Genomic DNA, 20,483 nt, shown 5'->3' on the forward strand with positions numbered 1-20,483 from the left:
GAATGTTGCTTAGTGCGGCGTTAAACAATAAACAGTCTATCAACAATCAATCATAAACAATTCAATAGTTCTTTATGAAACTCAATAGAGTTGACATTGCTCATGATGCAGTGTTTATTAAAAGACAAACACTGAAATTCAGGAATTGTTTTATTACTTTTGCCAGTTTGTCATGGAATAACGGTTTTGAAAATATATGTAACATTTCCAAAAGCTCCTATGAAAAGCTCTGACTACACTACCTATATAAAAGTACCATTACAGTTTCACGTCCTCGGAATGTACTGAAAGGTGTCATTTGATTATTGATCATAATGTCAGTTGTACTCGAGCCTTATGACCATCACTTTTGGGTATAGAGAGGTATGTGACATACTTTCTGTGATTTTACACGTATTGAAAAGGCTGGGGCATTGAATACTTAGGAACTTAAGAAAATAGGAACTCATTAAAACAATTACAATTTTGCACCATGAGAACCATTGTGTCCCACAGTTCAGTCAAGTTTCAGTGAGTGGTTGGTTATGCAGTCTGGCATGGTGATCAAGTTAGCAGTCAAGGTTATTTGACATGCTGACGAAAGTTCCTCCCGGTGGAGAGTTCTGAGTAGAATTGGTCCCTTGTGCTCTTTGTTCACCATAAAGCGATACTCAAAGTGGGAATATGGTAGCCAATATGATTAATGCCAGATAATAGTGGATGCTCTGGCTTTGAAAGGACGGATCTGTCTGTATCCGAAATAAATTTATAAAGACAGCATTTCCCTACAGCTTTGTGTGGTCATTAGATTGTTTCAGTTAAAAAGGTACTTCGGGTATATTTCTAGCATATTTATACTAGCCATTGGAGGATATCAGGGTGCTTGTAATACTGGATGGATGTGGCTTGTCATGGATGGAAATCGGGGAGGCTTGACACGTGAGGTGGTTAAGACATGGATGGATAGCGGGGTGGCTTGACACGTGGGGTAGTTCAGACATGGGTGGATATAGGGTGGTTTGACATGTGGGGTGGTTCAGACATGGGTGGATATAGGGTGGCTTGACACGTGGGGTGGTTCAGACATGGGTGGATATAGGGTGGCTTGACACGTGGGGTGGTTAAGACATGGGTGGATATAGGGTTGCTTGACACGTGGGGTGGTTAAGACATTGGTGGATATAGGGTGGCTTGACACATGGGGTGGTTCAGACATGGTTGGATATAGGGTGGCTTGACACGTGGGGCGGTTCAGACATAGGTGGATATAGGGTGGCTTGACACGTGGGGCGGTTCAGACATGGGTGGATATAGGGTGGCTTGACACATAGGGTGGTTAAGACCTGGATGGATATAGGGTGGCTTGACATGTGGGGTAGTTCAGACATGGTTGGATATAGGGTGGCTTGACACGTGGGGTAGTTCAGACATGGGTGGATATAGGGTGGCTTGACACGTGGGGTGGTTAAGACATGGGTGGATATAGGGTGGCTTGACACGTGGGGTAGTTCAGACATGGGTGGATATAAGGTGGCTTGACATGTGGGGTGGTTAAGACATGGGTGGATATAGGGTGGCTTGACACATGGGTTGGTTCAGACATGGTTGGATATGGGGTGGTTTGACACGTGGGGTAGTTCAGACATGTGTGGATATAGGGTGGCTTGACACGTGGGGTGGTTCAGACATGGTTGGATATAGGGTGGCTTGACACTTGGGGTGGTTCAGATATGGGTGGACATAGAGTGGCTTGACACATGACGTAGCTGTGAGATGGATGTCGACTTGTTAGTAACAAACCCTATGTTCAGGCTGCCACGGCTCAGTATGTACAGCCTATGCTAGATTTCTGCTATGATGTAGCTGCAATTTTACTTACGAAGATTGGCATGAAACCTAGGATGGTATTGAGTACAGAGATGATATATATATGTTCAGTGCAATCATGGCAGTATTCCTCTGTGTGTGAGCTCTAGATACAATGAATTAATCATCAAATTGTCCTGCCTGCTGGGCTCGCCAGATTGTATTAATCCTGACCAGATGACAGCCATCTCCCATTTCTGAGACCTGCAAGATGACTAGTCCCATACTGACATGGGAATTCAATAATAAAGAAAAGTTTTAATATATTAGTTTGATTGTGACTTTATTGTATTGTAAAGGCTACCAGAGCTATTCTTTAACAAGATCCATGAACAAGTGGATGGAAAGAACCCTTTGGGTCATATTATCCACTTTATCAATGTTGGGTTTCCTTCATTCTATAACGCGGGGCGGTCGGGTAGCCCAGTGGTTAAAGTGTTCGCTCATCATGCCGAAGACCCGGGTTCGATTCCCGACATGGGTACAGTGTGTGAAGCCTATTTCTGGTGTCCCCAGCCGTGATATTGCTGGAATATTGCTAAAAGCGGCGTAAAATCATACTCACTCACTCACTCATTTTATAACGCCACACTCAGCCATATTCCATCTATATGATGGTGGCCTGTAAATAATTGAGTCTGGACCAGATAATCCAGTGACTGATACTGTAAGTAAGGGCCCAAGTTCTCTGGGTACAATGACACGCTATCATCCAGGTCACAGAGCCTGACCACCCAATCCTGGACACGAGTTCAAAGCCCAAATTCCCAAGTTTCTGTTTTCATGCAGGAATATTTCCATGTTTCAGCAAACTGGGCCCATTGGCCTACTTTTTTTCAGAAAGAAGGACATAGATTTGGTTTTCATTGAGACCCAATTTCCCCCTTTTTGCTTACCAGCAAATCCCATACTGATCTTGCATGAAATGACACATAACTTACACTGAAAATGGGTAGAAGACAGGATGGCATTTCATGATGTGATCACTGGACGGTGTTGATTTACGTACTCCTGTTTACAGCCACAGGTTTTCACTAACTTGACCATGTTCACTATAACCTTGCTCAAATGTGCTTAGGAAGAACACGGTAGAAATGGCACTTTGATCGCCATTGTCTTGTCTATCTGTCGCTCCTGCTACAATAAGACTGTCTGTTGTATGCCTGGATCCTGAACATGCTGGACCAACAGTAATCACTCAGTAACTCTGTAGGGTGTTTGGGTAGCCGAGTGATTTAAGCCATTTATTTTCTGACATAGGTTCAATGGGGTCCCCTGCTGTGATTTTGCTAGAATATTGCTAGAAGTGGCACTGCCTTAAGACAACAACCTGACATCAATATTTTGCAATGTTTTGCATTTAAGATTTAATTACTATTTTATGGTGCACCACCAGGCCTCAAAGTTGCGAGTAAAACGGTCGCCAGTGCGACCTGAATTTCCGGTTGTCTACTGTCTAAAATTCAGAGGTAGCCAAATGACTACCTAGAAAAATATCTTGTGGCGACTAAATTTTATTGCTTCACATCTGTAGACACAAAAATAATTAACAGCTGATATTGTAAAACACACCTGCTAATAATTGTACTCGCAAATAATTCCTTCTAAAGTCGACAATGAACCAAAATATATAAAAATTAATATAATTCATACTTCAGTTTAGTTGACAATGGTCATTGGATAAGCGAGGATATACCTCTATATAATATATATAATCTAGTAACATAAATTGCATCATTATTCAAGTCACAAGTAACAAAATTCAAGTACGCTTTCCATTAAGATACAATTTTCAAGACTAGTGCTGTAACTTGTACATATTATCATAGTTATTTGATAAAGATAATTTCAAATGCTTTTGGCTACCTACAATATTGGCTTAACTTCTTGATTGTACCACTGGCTATCTGAAAACAAATACTTGGAGTCATATGGCTACTTTGTAAAAAATTTAATTTTGAGGCCTGACCACACTTGTTTATAAGGTCATGTTGAATCTACTGGATTGTACGGTCAAGTTTGACAAGACTTGATTGTAAGGTCAAGTTGCACATGGTTGAAGTGATTATTTTGTTACAGGGAGCCCTATGACATGGACATGATTCAACACAGGCATAACTATTACTTATTGTTATATTTAATCTAGCTGTAGTTGTGAAGAATACCTTTGTTTGTTTCAGAATGACAATTGCGAGATTGAATTAGAGTTGACTACAGTGAAAAAGGAAGGCGTGAAAGCTGATCCCGTAGACTTTGAGCTGTTGAAGGTTTTGGGACAAGGGTCCTTTGGAAAGGTGAGTTCTTACAATATTGTGTTGTCAAACTTAATCCAGACATCCAACTTAACACAATATCTGCGGATCTTTACCATGTTTACAGGTAAGTGTGAGGTGGCAATACGTTCTGGCCCGAGATGTTGTGTTATTTTGATAAGAAGACGATGCACATGTTTTTAAACTCAACTTTTGATTTTATCTGAGTCAGATAGGGATTGAATTTAACTAATCACTTGAATGGAGTTTTCAACACAAGTGCACATTTCCATTTGAAATAAACATTTTCATTAGCTTTTAGTTTCTAGGATGATTATCACAGTGTTCCTTTCAAAAGTCGAGTAGTATGCTTGCTTGCAAATGTTGGATACCTTTGGACACACTTCTACCCAGCTCATCGTGTGCTTTGTGCTATAAAATAACTACATTTTCTGAGACAATAACTCATCCCTCTGTATTTTCACAAGCCTCTAACAGACGAGTCAGTCTTTGGATCAAGACACATATCTCAGTTGTAATTGTGCGTCAACGTGCACAGACGTTTGGCCCTGGCTGAATAATCCTGACAGGCAGGTGTAATATAACTGTAATATTGACTGATGTATAAAAGCTCATAAACTCGCTGATAATTTCCTCGGTGTAAGAGCGACAACCTACTTGGAGATGAGGGGCAGTATTGTTCCAGTTGATCAATTTCAGGTATTGATTGGTTTCAGTCGCCAACCAAGGAATCAATCTTGAAATCTGTGATTGATTATTTTCCAATTATATCAATTCATTTTCAATAACAATAAATTTGAGTGTAAAGCATCACTGACAGACAAATTTCATCTGCCGTTGCTGCTGCAGTGTCCTGTAGATGTGTTTGGGTTTAAAGTTTTACTTCTCTCAGTAACATATCATTTAAGTAGGTGTGCTGTTTAAACTATTGTCATTTAGATGGAGGACAATGAGAAAGAATGTTCCAATATGCTACTCAGGGCGGTCGGGTAGCCTAGTGGTTAAAGCGTTCGCTCGTCCCGCCGAAGACCAGGGTTCGATACCCGACATGGGTACAATGTGTGAAGCCCATTTCTGGTGTCCCCTGCCGTGATATTGCTGGAATATTGCTAAAAGCGGCGTAAAACCATATTCACTCACTCACTCAATATACTACTCAAAAAAAGTTAAAGAACACCTGATTCTTTCATATTACGCTAGTCAATCTGTCCTACTATGTCAGATTAACTACAGTATTATGAAAGAAATGTGTGTTCTTTACTTCTTTGGAGTAGTATATATGCTTATTCTGTTCTTATTTATGATTGATCATGAATCGATTAATGATCAGAGCACGATGCCTTGTAATGCAAAATGATTTTAGAACTCAAGCTTTGGCAAACTATGGGAGGTCGATACCAGTAGCAGCAAGATACTGTGAGCTTTCTTTAATATTAGTCAAATTATTCCTGCAGCCCCTCAGACAAGTAACACCTCGTGACATTACTGGCATAGTTGATGTGGGCGGCCAAATCGTGACAGCTGACTGTCTTTCTTGCTGGTAATGAACAGTTTGTTAAAACCTGACGTAGTAGTGCTGTCTCGGCCGTGCTGTGGCAGCCAATACTTGCCCTCGATTACACATTGTACTTACACATCTATACAAAAGTAACAGTGATCCCGAATAAGCATGAAAGTCAAGCTTGTCATAAGTCTAATGTTGACTGTTAGATGCTGAGGGGGTCTCTAAGATTCAATACTAAGGAGCAGACATCAAGGCCCCTCCCCCCTCCCCTCCCCTCCCCTCCCCTCCCCTCCCCTCGCTCGCTCACTCACTCACTCACTCACTCACTCACCCATTATGTTATGTGAAAGCAGACCAGTTGGCGAGGTACCATTAGTCTGGTGCAACAATGTTTAGATGTCAACATTCACCAGGTGCACCTATACAAGCCTAACATTAAGCAGTGAGCTGACAGCTTACTTGGGTAGCCTGGTGGTTTGCTTGGTTTCCAACACCCCCCCACTAAGTACAACGTGTGAAGACCTTATGTTGCTGGAATAGTGATACAAACTGCGTAGAACCCTACTCACCATGCTTACTGAAAAAGTTCAGGAAAGGAAAAGTTCACATGCTATTGGAATATATTTTTTCTCATGAAATAATAACTTCAGATACAATTTCTTCTGACTAATGCATCAAAATTCTTTGATGTTGTATCATGGGTAATTAGGTCTCCTCCATTGCTCTCTCCGTTACACCTCCAAGGGAGGGGAGACATGTTGTTTTGGCTTGGTTCCCTGTTGGCTCTTATTCCGAGCCACAACTTGAAAACCTTTTAATGTTTTTCAACCAAACTTGGCATATGCATTGCTCATCAGCTTAACTGGTGCCTTTTGCCATTTTGAAATTTTTCAAATTTTTATGTTTTTTTTGTTCATGTTGTTTCCATGGAAACGATTTGGACTTAGATCTCAAACAACTCTAGGCTTTGTTTCTGAGCTACAACTCTAAAAACAAATAAATATTTTTGTATGAAACTGTACATGTGCACTGACCACATGTTCAGCTATTTCCCTCATATTTTCAATTTTACATATTTTTAATTTGTTGTGTTTCCATGGAAACAATTTGGACTGAGTCTCAAACAAGTAGCATTTATTTCCCGCCAAAACTCTACAGCTAATGAATATTTGTGCATGAACCATATTCTTTCCAGAATTGTTTTTCGGATTTGCAAACACATTTACAGTAAAAAACTTGAACGAGTATATAAAAAAATAATTTTGGGGGGGGGACATGTTTTGGGGTTAAAACACATTCTTGATTTTACTGAAACACCATTAGATTGGGAGAAAGCCAAGCTCCTCGCAGCAATAGCTCGTTCGCGGAGCTTGTGTTCTTCTGGTATACCAAGAGCATAACGAAGGAGTCACACGCTGGGAAGAAGTTTGGGGAAAAAACGTGTGATAGCTGATTGCTATTTCTGGCTTAATTTACGAGAAAATACACACAGTAATCTTAATCTCTACATAAATAACATTGCCTTGGAGAGCAGAAAATACAATTGTAATGGTTAACCATCATGTCTCGAAATGTTTCATCTCAATTTTCAAATTTTTACTGACCTAGTTTGTTATGCCTGTTCGTTCACCTGTATACGCTGAAGGGATATGATGTAGTTATTTAGTGCGCCTTACACTCTATAAATGTTTATTCACACTATGAGGGGGGCACGGGTGGCCCAGTCGTCTAAGGCGCCGCGATTCGCTGTGCAGAGTTGCGTCCCTTGGGCACGCCAGAAACCTATGATTCGCCCCGATTATGTTTCTAGGTTTGTCAGCACCATACCCGTGCTCGTGGGTTTCACCGAAGTGGTAAACTTCTGAGACCTGTATCACTTGGGGCTTTCCTCCCACATTAAGCTGACACGCCGTGATATAACTGGAATACTGTTAAACATGTTAAAAGCGGCGTTAAACCAAACTCACTCACTTACTCACACTATGAATCATAAACAACTACTGTATCCTAATCTGCGATCTCCATGTCGGACAGCCTGAAGTGATACTAAGGAAAAGGCTCTGCGTATTATACGCTAGCGATGTGTTTTCAAGGATTTAATTGCCCATAATTAGTAGTGGGTATTATTAACGAGCGTGTATTATAACGCAAATAAATATGGTACCAACAATGTACGCCTTTGTGTTACCAGTATTGACAGTCATGTGAAAATGTTTTGTGTTCTTTAACTACTTTTTAGCAGTATATTTAAACAGTTCTATCTGTAGGTAATGTTCCTGTGACTACATTCTCAGAAGTATTAAACATTGACTGCTTATTAAGCATCGAAATTTTGTACAAGAAATGCAAGATTTTACTCTGTTTTAGTAGCCGAGAGGCCAAATTCTTTTAATAACAAACTCAATGCAAGTTTCAAATCTTAACATGTTGGAACTAGATTTCTATTTTCTGAGACAAAAGAATAATTGTCAACATGGCAAAGGATTATGGCTGCTGAACCTCTACTTCATGGCGCATGTTGTTATGATATTGATCCGGTTCTGTTTCGGATGTGAGATATACAATCTTGGAGGATTCCAGCCCAGGTTGGAGACAACAGTGATATGATAAAAGTGCAGGATTTATTGATGCGGGAAGCCATGGCAGGAGATGTTAATTGTATATATTCAACGACAGATATCAACTTTATATTCACCAGCAGTAGGTATTAACTCTCTATATATATACCTGTGACGGATATTAAGTCTCTATGTACACGGCACCACGGCCACAGGGCTAGTATTAAATAGGCTTCTTCCATCCTGGAGCATTGAAATGGGTAAATAATAGCAACTGATGCCTTTCCAACCCAATCTGTTTTCTTGCGTTTCAAGATTGAATGGTATTTATTGACACATTTACTGATCCAATTAGCTTCCTACTGGGTTAAGGGTGGGTTGAACTTCAAGGGAAACAGTTTTGATTCTGTTCTGGTTCATGATTCGACAAATTGGTTTTAATGATTTAATCTGGATGTAAAGATGTATCGGTGAACCAGTGCTACAATTTCTCCAAATATACATATGCTCATGTTCCAAAAATGTACCTCAACACACAAGGTACTTAACATGAGCACAAACAAAACAAATGTAAAGCAGTGAAAAAACAGATTGAACATAGCCAATACTTCAGTTCAGGGATCTGGAAACCGATATGAAAAAGTGCATACCGGACATTTTAAAATTTGCCAACGCACATTTTCGAGAAAGTACTCTTGCCGGACATTCACCCCATGAGCAATATCAGAACAAGGGATAAGATACAGAGATGCAATCAGACTGACATGTACCTTTGTTGGGTAGTGTATACACGACTTACCGAGCACTATCAGTCAACATCTTGTTATGCTGGGTAAAAAACCTACATTGTATCCCTTCAGGGAATTTAGGTCAATACAAATGTGAAATTTTAGATAAGATTTCAGACATGATGATTTACTATTTGAATTGTATTTTCTGTTCTGCTAGGCATTATTTCATATGCGGAAATAAAGAGTTCTGTGTGTATTTTCTCGTAAACTCAACTGGAAATAGCAATAACCAGAAGCACTTTGGAAGAGCTAATTGCTATTGTGGGATAGTTTTTATGTATGGAATAATTTAACTGATCACCGTTGAGACTTCCTGCAGATTTGCAAAAACGTTAGGTTGACTTATAATAGTCAGACTACAACAAGTATGACTTTTAATGAGTCAAAGTATGGCATTTATGATATAAGTATCTGTTTTATGTCAACTGTACATTTTAAGGCGTCAGTATCAGTAATATGGCCATGTTGATTTCATTGTCATTCCTCCAAACACCTCAATCATCCGAAAATATACTACTCAAAAGAAGTTAACGATCACCCAATTCTTTCATATTACAATAGTTAATCTCTCATGCCATGACAGATTAACATTACCAGTATGAAAGAATTGGGTGATCCTTAACTTCTTTTGAGTAGCATATGAACTTTTCCCAGTGGTCATTTACCTCCATAATTTTCTTTCCCTACACCACTTCCCATGTTTTGTTTGTTTCCATCACGCACCACCATCTTCTTCACAAGTCTGTGATATGCCATTCTTTTCACTTTTCCAGTCTTTTTACAGAAAGTTACCTCCTTTCCCTCATTAATTATGTAAGTAATTGCTTGCAAAGTTGCTTTTCCGTGAAAGTTCCATCTCAACTCTTATGCCAAAAGATTTCCTCTGCCCATTTCATTCCAAATTGTCCACCGGAAGTACTCGCCATATTTTCTAATAATACTGATTGTTGTCCTAGGTATGACAAAATATTCTTGCCAACTTTTCCAATGTTTTGATGCTTTTACAATCTTTTCTCATTGCCCACTGTTCAATTCGGCTGATTTGTGACACCTAACTCCCATGGCTGACTGTGCAATGACTAGGGCAAGCAGATGAAATCAGTTCTCGCGCTTCGCTGCGCAAAGGCAAATGAGTTTTGTCACCCGTTATGCTGAGTGTTTTGTAAAGTGACCAAATGTCCACAGACTGTTTATTCATGTTGCTGTCAGGATTTTCATATTTGCGTAGAGTTATGTCCCTTTCACTGGTCGTAACTGTCTATACTTATCCATTACTCCACCAGAGACAATAGACACAAACATAGACACGCACATGCACACGCACATGCACACACACATGCACACACACACACACATGCACACACACATGCACTTATCTAAGTAGTAAGTCTATGCACCCTGTCATGGCTTTGTAGGTAACTGGTCATAAACTCTTGACATTTTCACTACAACAATAGTCTGCAATGCTGCCCTGAAAACAAGATTAGAAATGTTCGCCTTGTTATTCCATTTTAGCTAATGAAATAATTCAGTTTATGTGCAGTGTTGGTGGCTCTTTCTGAAATGTTGTTCAAGCCTTAGTCAAGAAATTATGGCTAAAAGACACAAATTAGATCAGTGGAGTGATGATGGATTGACCAATGAATAAACTGGCAGTTGTCACACTGTGAAACAGGACTTCAACAAATGCAGTCATTATTGTAAATTAATATCTTAAATATAACTTGAAGAGACAGGGCAGTATTTATAGTTTTATATCATGCAGTGGCATCATTTGTTGCATGGTGCAGTCTATTATGACACTTCCTTCTCAAACCTCTATTACCAGGTGTGCAAAATCATTGGTTGTTCTGTAGCCATAAAAAAAAAATGAAATCAGAAAATGATATTCAAGGAAATTATTTTCTTGATAAAAAAGTATGAGCAGTTCGATAACAATCATCATTAAAAACACGCCTTGACAGATTAGATGCATTCTGGGTAGCATCATAAGTCCATTTTATATGCATCCTGGGCTTAAATTTCCTTATATTACAGTGACGAGGGCACAGTTTTAATTATCATGGCACATTTAAAGAAAGTGCTTATAAATAAAATATTTCCACAAAACTGTTACAGGAAGAGGATGATGATGAATGTACTTTTAAGCTGAACAAACACATGGGAAATGAACATGCTGAATGTACAGCATTATTCACAAAATAAATCTGAAAGGTTAATGTAATTGCTGTTTTAAGTGCTCTGCTCCAATATGCACCCCTTGACCAACGTCATGACCAATCTGTTAGTCGTTTTTGTGGTTTGGTTTGGTTTGGTTTGTTGTTTTACGCCGCACTCAGCAATATTCCAGCTATATGACGGCGGTCTGTAAATAATCAAGTCTGGACCAGACAATACATTGATTAATATCATGAGCATCGATCCACGCAATTGGGATTGATGACATGCATCAACCAAGTCAGCGAGCCTGACCACTCAATCCCCTTAGTCGCCTTTCACGACAAGCATAGTCACCTTTTAAGGCATGCATGGGTTGCTGAAGACCTATTCTATCCCGGAATCTTCACGGGTCCGTTTTTGTGAATGCGTTTTTGTGAATGCCCCCTACTAAGACTTAAAACTTTACATGACAGTTTGTATTTTGTTGTGTATACACCCGCGTAGAAGGGGTAGATTGTTGCCTGGTAGCTTAAAAAATGTTAGTTCACTGAGTTTGTTCACTGACAACAAAGTTTGTTATGTGTAAAGACACATAAATGTAAAATGTTACCATTTTGAAAACACATTTAATGCTGGATCATTTGTTCAGATTCATGACAAGCGTTATTCGGAGATAGCCGTGATGGAGGTTAGTGTGTCCTTTACATCCGTAGGCGCAGTATAGGTCTACTCTCTCAGGTATGGTCACAATCATTGATTATGTCTACACTGGCGGCATGATTGGTTGAAATAACTTCAGGAATAACTATTTGTTTTTGCCAGGTTTTCCTTGTGAGGAAGATAACAGGAGAAGATGCTGGGACTCTCTATGCCATGAAGGTGCTAAAGAAAGCCACACTTAAAGGTACATACAGACAACAGGGATGATCTAAGTGGGGGGAAAGTCTACCAGGAGTTGAACTATCAGGTCATGGTCTATCCAGGGGTATACTGTCAGGAGATGGTCCAACTGGAGATGATCTGTCAGGAGATGGTCCACCTGGAGATGATCTGTCAGGAGATGGTCCACCTGGAGATGATCTGTCAGGAGATGGTCAACCTGGAGATGATCTGTCAGGTGATGGTCCACCTGGAGATGATCTGTCAGGAGATGGTCCACCTGGAGATGATCTGTCAGGAGATGGTCCACCTGGAGATGATCTGTCAGGAGATGGTTTACCTGGAGATGATCTGTCAGGAGATGGTTTACCTGGAGATGATCTGTCAGGTGATGGTCCACCTGGAGATGATCTGTCAGGAGACAATCTACCTGGAGATGATCTGTCAGGTGATGGTCCACCTGGAGATGATCTGTCAGGAGATGGTCCACCTGGAGATGATCTGTCAGGAGATGGTCCACCAGGAGATGATCTGTCAGGAGACAATCTACCTGGAGATGATCTGTCAGGTGATGGTCCACCTGGAGATGATCTGTCAGGAGATGGTCCACATGGAGATGATCTGTCAGGAGATGGTCTACCTGGAGACGATCTGTCAGGAGATGGTCCACCTGGAGACGATCTGTCAGGAGACAATCTACCTGGAGATGATCTGTCAGGAGATGGTCTACCTGGAGACGATCTGTCAGGAGATGGTCTACCTGGAGATGATCTGTCAGGAGATGGTCTACCTGGAGATGATCTACCTGGAGATGATCTGTCAGGAGATGGTCTACCTGGAGATGATCTGTCAGGAGACAATCTACCTGGAGATGATCTGTCAGGAGATGGTCTACCTGGAGATGATCTACCTGGAGATGATCTGTCAGGAGATGGTCCACCTGGAGATGATCTATCAGTAGATGGTCCACCTGAAGATGATCTGTCAGGAGATGGTCTACCTGGAGATGATCTGTCAGGAGACAATCTACCTGGAGATGATCGGTCAGGAGATGGTCTACCTGGAGATGATCTACCTGGAGATGATCTGTCAGGAGATGGTCCACCTGGAGATGATCTGTCAGGAAATGGTCCACCTGGAGATGATCTGTCAGGAGATGGTCTACCTGGAGATGATCTGTCAGGAGATTGTCTACCTGAAGATGATCTGTCAGGAGATTGTCTACCTGAAGATGATCTGTCAGGAGATTGTCTACCTGAAGATGATCTGTCAGGAGATGGTCTACCTTGACATGATCTGCTTTAGGGGATGATCTACCTGGGGTTGATCTGTCAGGGTGTGACCTGTCAGACCATCCTTCAGTCGACCATTCTCTATCAGCGGTGATAGAACAGGGATGTTCCAGAGACCTATTGATCATAAGATGTTCTACCAGTGGATGACCACAGGATGATTTTAGATAATAATATCTTGAACATTTTCAGAACACATAATGGACAATTTGAACATATTACATACATTTACCATGTTATGTTTTTATGATTTCGACAAACATTATTGCATGGAAGCTACATCTTATGTTTTGTAAAATCCGTTTGATGCCGCCATGCTTACCATTATGTCTTTTTCCAGTCCGTGATCGACAAAGGACCAAAATGGAGCGGGACATCTTGGCAGATGTTAATCATCCTTTCATCGTTCACTTACACTATGGTAGGCAGTGTTTGAAATAACTCTCTTTTCATTTTGGTCAAAACTACCATTAGATTACATGAACAACTTCTTTGTGGTGAACATGCAAGTTAAGAATTGGTTAAAAAAAATCATGCTTTTCAGATTGTATGTCTTTTGTCACTTTAACCTTTTAGGGGATTGAGGGAATCTGTAAACGATTTATTTTATGAAGTCTTTGATCTCAATAACTTCACATCTGCATTCATCTTGCTGCCAAGACAACTGTCAGTAAATAATCAAGTCTGGACAGACAATCCAGTGATTGATATCATGAGCATCGATCTACGCAAATGGGATACAATGACAGCCATCAACCAGTTCAGCAAGCCTGACTACCGAGTGCCTCTTACAACAAGCATGGGTCGCTGACCCTGGGTCTTCATGACATGCTTCACTTAAGATCTCTGAAGAGACCCTGCTTAGTAGTCATGGTAGAAGTCCACAGCAATTCATCTTGTCCTAGGAGGGGACTTGGTGATTTGTTTCATTCCATGATGTCTCTGGTGGACATTGCTCATGATATCAATCACTGGTTTGTGGGTACAGACTTCATTACTTACTGGCTGCCGTGATATGGCTGGAATATTGCCAGTTGTGGCATTAACCCGAAAAAACCCAGCAACTAATGAGCTTGCTTTCATTTGATATTTTGTCCAACCTTAAACTGATGCTAATGAAATACTGTGCAAAGCAGCATTAAGACAACTCCTTCTTTCTCTGACACTCTGCACCCATTTGTTAAGTTATATGAATACTGTTTTGATTTGTATGCCTTCTTTTTTACAGCATTTCAAACAGAAGGTAAACTCTACTTGATTTTGGAGTTTCTTCGTGGCGGGGACCTTTTCACACGTCTCTCTAAGGAGGTATGTGGCAAGGCCTTTAACATGAGTACCGTATTAGACGTAATAAGTGCCCATGGTGCTGTCAAAATGTGAAATATCTTATTAGAATATTATTTTGGTGAGAAAAAAAACAACAGAGTTGAAAGATCGTAAATATTGTGGTTTATGCTGACAGCCTGGAATGATACAAAAGAAAAGCCTGTGCGTATTATACACGACGGATATAGTTTTCCAGAATTCAATTGCCCATAATTTAGGGTGCATATAACACATAAATAATAAGTCTTGTGTACATTGATCAATCAGAAGGGGTGCTAATTGGGATTGTTCACTAGCTAATATATTAGCAAATATTGCCGTGGGCTCTTATTAGAGAGGGGCTCTTTTTACGTCGAATATGGTACATGAATCAGATGATCATACACCACCTCTAACAGTGTTGCAAATATAAGGGTCATGTTATTTTCTGCTATCTATACTACTCAACAATTGATAGGGTACAGGCATTTTATATCCTGTTTTAAAACTAGTGGACAAAATATGATTGAATCATGTGTTTTTGTTTAATTAACTTCATTGAAGCCAAACACGATTCATTTCTGCTGCAATAGTAGATTCTGTTTGTATGACACTTCCAAATCGTTCAGCCCCAAACTGGGCACTCAAGAATAGCCTTGTCAAGCGCTGATTAGTATATTTTAACCATGGACCCTATTTATCTTATATTAGGGTGGTAGGCTAGTGGTTAAAGTGTCTGCTCATCACAGCGATTATCCAGGTTTGATTCCCAACAGTGGTACAGTTGGGAAGTCCTCACTTACTATCAGAGTTAGGACAAGGATGATTGATATTAAAACTATATTTGATTGTGCTACAATATTTTCAGGTCATGTTTACGGAGGAAGATGTCAAATTCTACTTAGCAGAGCTGGCTCTAGCTCTGGATCACCTCCACGGAGTGGGCATAATATACAGGGACCTCAAGCCAGAAAAGTAAGGGGTTTACCAGTGTGTGACACTAACACAGGTCTGATGGCACCAGTCTGGTAAATGTTCTCCAGGAACGGTACAAGGAATTAGATGGATGTCTGGTATAATGTTATTTTTAGGGAGTTGTTTTTAGGGTGTTTTTCTGATTGTAGAAAATGAAAATCTGCAGAATTAGAATGAAGGGATATGAATTTTCGTTGTTGACATTGTTTGGTCTGACCCTTGAACAACAAACAAACCACCAAGACATCCCATAGTCTGTTTTCACAATGAAATCTATAGACAAAGAAGACTACTATGACACGAACATGTATAGACCACATCCATATTGCTGACCTGTGAAGATCCGGCGTAGAATAGGTCTTCAGCAACCCATGCATGCCCTAAAAGGCAACTTACAGGATTGGGTGGTCAGGCTCACTGACTTGGTTGATGCATATCATGGATTAATGCTCATGATGTCATTCACTGGATTATTTAGAGACCGCCATCATATAGCTGAGTGCAGCATTAAACAACAAACAAACAAATTGCTGTCAAAGTGCCACTTTCACACTCTAACAGTAAGCTGTTGATAACCATGTTGCTCTATTCTTTCAGCATACTATTGGACAGTGAAGGTCACATAAAGCTAACAGACTTTGGGCTAAGCAAGGAATCAATTTTTGATGAGAAGAAGACCTACTCTTTCTGCGGGACAGTGGAGTACATGGCACCAGAGGTGGTCAACAGGAAGGGCCACGGCACTGCGGCCGACTGGTGGTCATACGGGGTGCTCATGGTAAGTTAAAAGAGTCTGTCTGTCTATCAACCCTTCTCCCTCAGGGATTCTGGCTTTCAGTAGGTTCTCTGCAACCTACGCTAAGGTCCTCTGCAGCCTACACTAAGGCCTAGTCCTCTGCAGCCTACACTAAGGCCTAGTCCTCTGCAACCTACACTAAGGCCTAGTCCTCTGCAACCTACGCTGGGGCCTAGTCCTCTGCAACCTACGCTGGGGCCTAGTCCTCTGCAGCCTACACTAAGGCCTAGTCCTCTGCAACCTACACTAAGGCCTAGTCCTCTGCAACCTACACTAAGGCCTAGTCCTCTGCAGCCTACACTAAGGTCCTCTGCAACCTACACTAAGGCCTAGTCCTCTGCAACCTACACTAAGGTCCTCTGCAGCCTACACTAAGGCCTAGTCCTCTGCAGCCTACACTAAGGCCTAGTCCTCTGCAGCCTACACTAAGGCCTAGTCCTCTGCAGCCTACACTAAGGCCTAGTCCTCTGCAACCTACGCTAAGGCCTAGTCCTCTGCAACCTACGCTAAGGCCTAGTCCTCTGCAACCTACACTAAGGTCTAGTAAGGGCAACCTTATAAGGATCAACCAAATGATCAGGTGGTCAGACTCTGTGACTTCGTTGCTAGTGTGTCTTCTTACGCCTATGGCATGAATAATACTCACAGTATCAGTCACTGGATTGCCTGGTCTGAACATGCTGATTTACAGGCTGTCGGCGTATAGCTGGAATATTGCTGAGTGCAAAGTTAAACAACAAACAATATATCCCCCTGTCAGTGCCTCTGTGGGTTACAGTGCGTGTCTGAGGTATAGCAGCTTGTGTTTAGTCACTAATGCAGGTGTGGTTCACTGACATGGGTAGATGGCCCCCTACAGTACCAGTATCTGCAGGCTGTTGGTTCAAGTACCAGATCTGCTTTGATTTCAATCCTTGGTCTGTCTGCATCCTACACGCACTGCAACACAATCGTAACACAAGAGTGGTGATATCTCTTTGGCCTTATCTCACCCTGAGGATGATGGCCGTGATATGCTGGATATACTTTTCAGAGCACCATTTAATCCATCTCATTCAGGCTCTCAACCTGAAAGTGGCTTAAAATCATTTTCACTCATTCACAATTACTCTCAAATATCCACATCCATTTCTGCATGCATTGTATGCTTGTTCATTCCAGTTTGAAATGCTGACAGGGGCTTTGCCTTTCCAAGGTGCAAACAGAAAAGAAACTATGACACAAATTCTCAAGTAAGAAACTTTTTCAGGAGATATCTCTTTCCCCATAGGGATTCCGAACTTGAGTTGGTCCTAAGTAACCTATGTTTTAAATGAGGACTTCACTTGACTGGATCATGTGGTCAGGCTCGGTGGTCAGGCTCGGTGGTCTGGCTGATCGCATGTCATAATGACCTGGTAACATGGATTGTTGCTTTCAGTCACCGATTTCTTTGGTCCAGACTTGATTATTTACAGCTGTGATATGGCTTTAATCATTGTTAATATTGCTGATGGAGTTAAAAAACTCCACTCACTGGTACAAATGTACCTAAGACAGTCAGGAGTCTTTTGTATTATGTACAGTTGATGTAAGATGTGTGTCAGTACTTAACACCTCACATGTGAGATAACCTTACCTGTTGTTGATTTCAGGGCTAAACTTGGCATGCCACAGTTTCTTAGTCCAGAAGCTCAGAGTTTATTACGGGCATTATTTAAAAGAAATCCTGTCAACAGACTTGGTAAGAACTGCATCACAAAATATTTACTTAATTATAGCTTCTTCAATGTCACTTTTCTGTGAACTTTTCATGGATTTTAATGTCCTTCCCTGAAAAATTGCTGATTTCATCATTAAACAACCTGCACCCTCTGTTAATATGTGTAATGCATGACAGTCATGGGATTTGCTGCACACAGTTTTAGAAATAAGTTCTATTTAATCAGGAATCAGTGAGATATTACTTATAATTCTTAGACGTTCAGTGACATATTAGATACAGTTTAGAAATTTAGGATGTCTGGGTATGTAAACTAGTGGCTATGATTCGTATGGTCATGATGTGGATGTTTCAATACATTTAAGTAGACAATTAGTTAACTTCAATCCGTAACAATATTCAGTAGATATGTAAGATTTAATTTTATTTTTTTTCAATTCCTCCAAAACAACTACATCATACAACTGAGTCAATTATAAAACTGCAATTTTATATAAGTATATTCATGATATAAGGTCATGATATAACATCAGTCTACTTTTATTCCATCAAGAGAGTGTGCCATGGATGATCATTTGTCTTTGCAGGTTCATTGCCAAATGGCATAGAGGATATCAAGAAACATGCATTTTTCAGCACCATTGACTGGGAGAACCTCTTCAAACGTGCAGTCATGCCGCCATTTAAACCTGCTGTGGTGCAAACTGACGAAGTCTTCTACTTTGACCAAGAATTCACAAACAGAACACCAAAAGGTAAGGGTATATTTGTGATATGTATGCTTAATAAACTCCTAAATAGGAAAGAATGAAAGACAAAGAGTGATATTTCTATGTACAAAGAATTGCCAACAGATATATAGTGTTCCAAGTTGCAGTAAACCCATATATCTCTCACCAATTACAAATATTGTCCATTGTTAGTTGCAGCAATTCACTCTCTCCCCTTCCCCTTGCAGGGATGGTGCTGACCTCAGAGTTAAACACCATTCACTCACTTCATTTCCCCTTGCAGGGAACCCGTGAAAATGCAGGGTAGAATAGGTCTTCAGCAACCCATGCTTGTTGTAAGAGGCGACTATGCTTGTTGTAAGAGGCGTCTAACGGGATCGGGTGGTCAGGCTCACTGACTTGGTTGATGATTGTCATTGTATCCCAATTGTGTGGATCGATGCTCATGATGTCAGTCACTGGATTGTCTGGTCCAGACTTGATTATTTACAGACCGCGTCATGTAGCTGGAGTGCGGTGTTAAACAACAAACAAACAAACATTGCAGGGATGGTGCTGACTTCAGCTTTAAACACCCTTCACTCACTCCCCACCCCTTGTGAGAGATACTGCAACAAATTGTGGTTCTGATTTCCTTAGCAATATTCTTCCCGCTACAAGTATCAATCACAGTCGCACACTAAGTAAAAAATATCGATTCATACCTTAAATGTTTACTTTAATGGCTGTTACACTGAACTTTAATTAGTAGTGAAAAAGTAAATATTTTCATCCATTGCGTCATACTTGACACTGCCAACTGTAAAAGGTCCGTGGGACAGATATTGTACAATGATGTGTTCATGGATATATATGCTGTCTGTTGCAGATTCCCCCGGCATTCCCCCCAGTGCTACTGCTCATGAACTGTTCCGTGGATTTAGTTTTGTAGCCCCTGCTTTACTCGATGAAAACATCAAACCAAACAATCCTCTAGATAATCAGAAAAATTTAGCAAAGGTAGGTGCCTCTTTTGTATTGGCTAGTACCCTTTAGTTTCAGGAATGAAAGGATCGGTGGTCGGCGTAGTGGTTAAAGCATTGGCTCAACTCACAGATACACCATATGGTTAATCTGGTTACACTTGGTCATCATCAACCCATGCTTGTCATAGAGGTGACTAACGGGATTGGGTGGTCAGGCTTGCTGACTTTGTTGATGCATGTCATCGTGTCCCAATTGTGTAGATCGTGACCCGTGAAAATCTGGGTTAGAAAAGGTCTTCAGCAACCCTTGCTTGCCGTAAAAGGCGAGTATGCTTGTCATAAGAGGTGACTAATGGGATCAGGTGGTCAGGCTTGCAGACTTGGTATCCCAATTGCATAGATCGATGCTCATGGTGTTAATCACTGGATTATCTGTTTCAGAGTTGATCATTTACAGACTACTGTCATACAGCTGGAATATTGCTGAATGCTGTGTTAAACAACCCCCCAAAAAACAAAACAAAATAAACAAACAAGCCATGTTTAACATGTTTCAAATCCATTCTTGGTGTCCCCTGTGATATCCTGATTTAATTCTTGAAAAACCCAACGTTCGAATTAAAACCTGAATGTTGGTATTTGCATTGTGTATATTTAATCATGGAATTATTTGCATATTGTATCGTAATGGCTCTCAATAATTTCGC

General features: G+C 40.6%; 1 protein-coding gene across 1 annotated transcript in view; it reads left to right on the forward strand.

The window, feature by feature from the left end:
• Nucleotides 1-20,483, forward strand: part of LOC139476060 (ribosomal protein S6 kinase alpha-1-like) — a 48,071-nt gene that overhangs the window by 16,813 nt on the left and 10,775 nt on the right. The window contains exons 3-12 of the mRNA XM_071259296.1: nucleotides 4,026-4,139; nucleotides 11,954-12,035; nucleotides 13,643-13,723; nucleotides 14,531-14,610; nucleotides 15,476-15,582; nucleotides 16,180-16,360; nucleotides 17,540-17,610; nucleotides 18,013-18,101; nucleotides 18,668-18,835; nucleotides 19,680-19,810. Coding sequence (XP_071115397.1) covers nucleotides 4,026-4,139; nucleotides 11,954-12,035; nucleotides 13,643-13,723; nucleotides 14,531-14,610; nucleotides 15,476-15,582; nucleotides 16,180-16,360; nucleotides 17,540-17,610; nucleotides 18,013-18,101; nucleotides 18,668-18,835; nucleotides 19,680-19,810 — 1,104 coding nt within the window. The remainder of the gene's footprint in view (nucleotides 1-4,025; nucleotides 4,140-11,953; nucleotides 12,036-13,642; nucleotides 13,724-14,530; nucleotides 14,611-15,475; nucleotides 15,583-16,179; nucleotides 16,361-17,539; nucleotides 17,611-18,012; nucleotides 18,102-18,667; nucleotides 18,836-19,679; nucleotides 19,811-20,483) is intronic.

This window comes from Haliotis cracherodii, unplaced genomic scaffold, assembly GCF_022045235.1.
Source record: "Haliotis cracherodii isolate W230 unplaced genomic scaffold, xgHalCrac1.p SCAF_3, whole genome shotgun sequence".
In the NCBI taxonomy this organism is placed as follows: Eukaryota; Metazoa; Mollusca; class Gastropoda; order Lepetellida; family Haliotidae; genus Haliotis; species Haliotis cracherodii.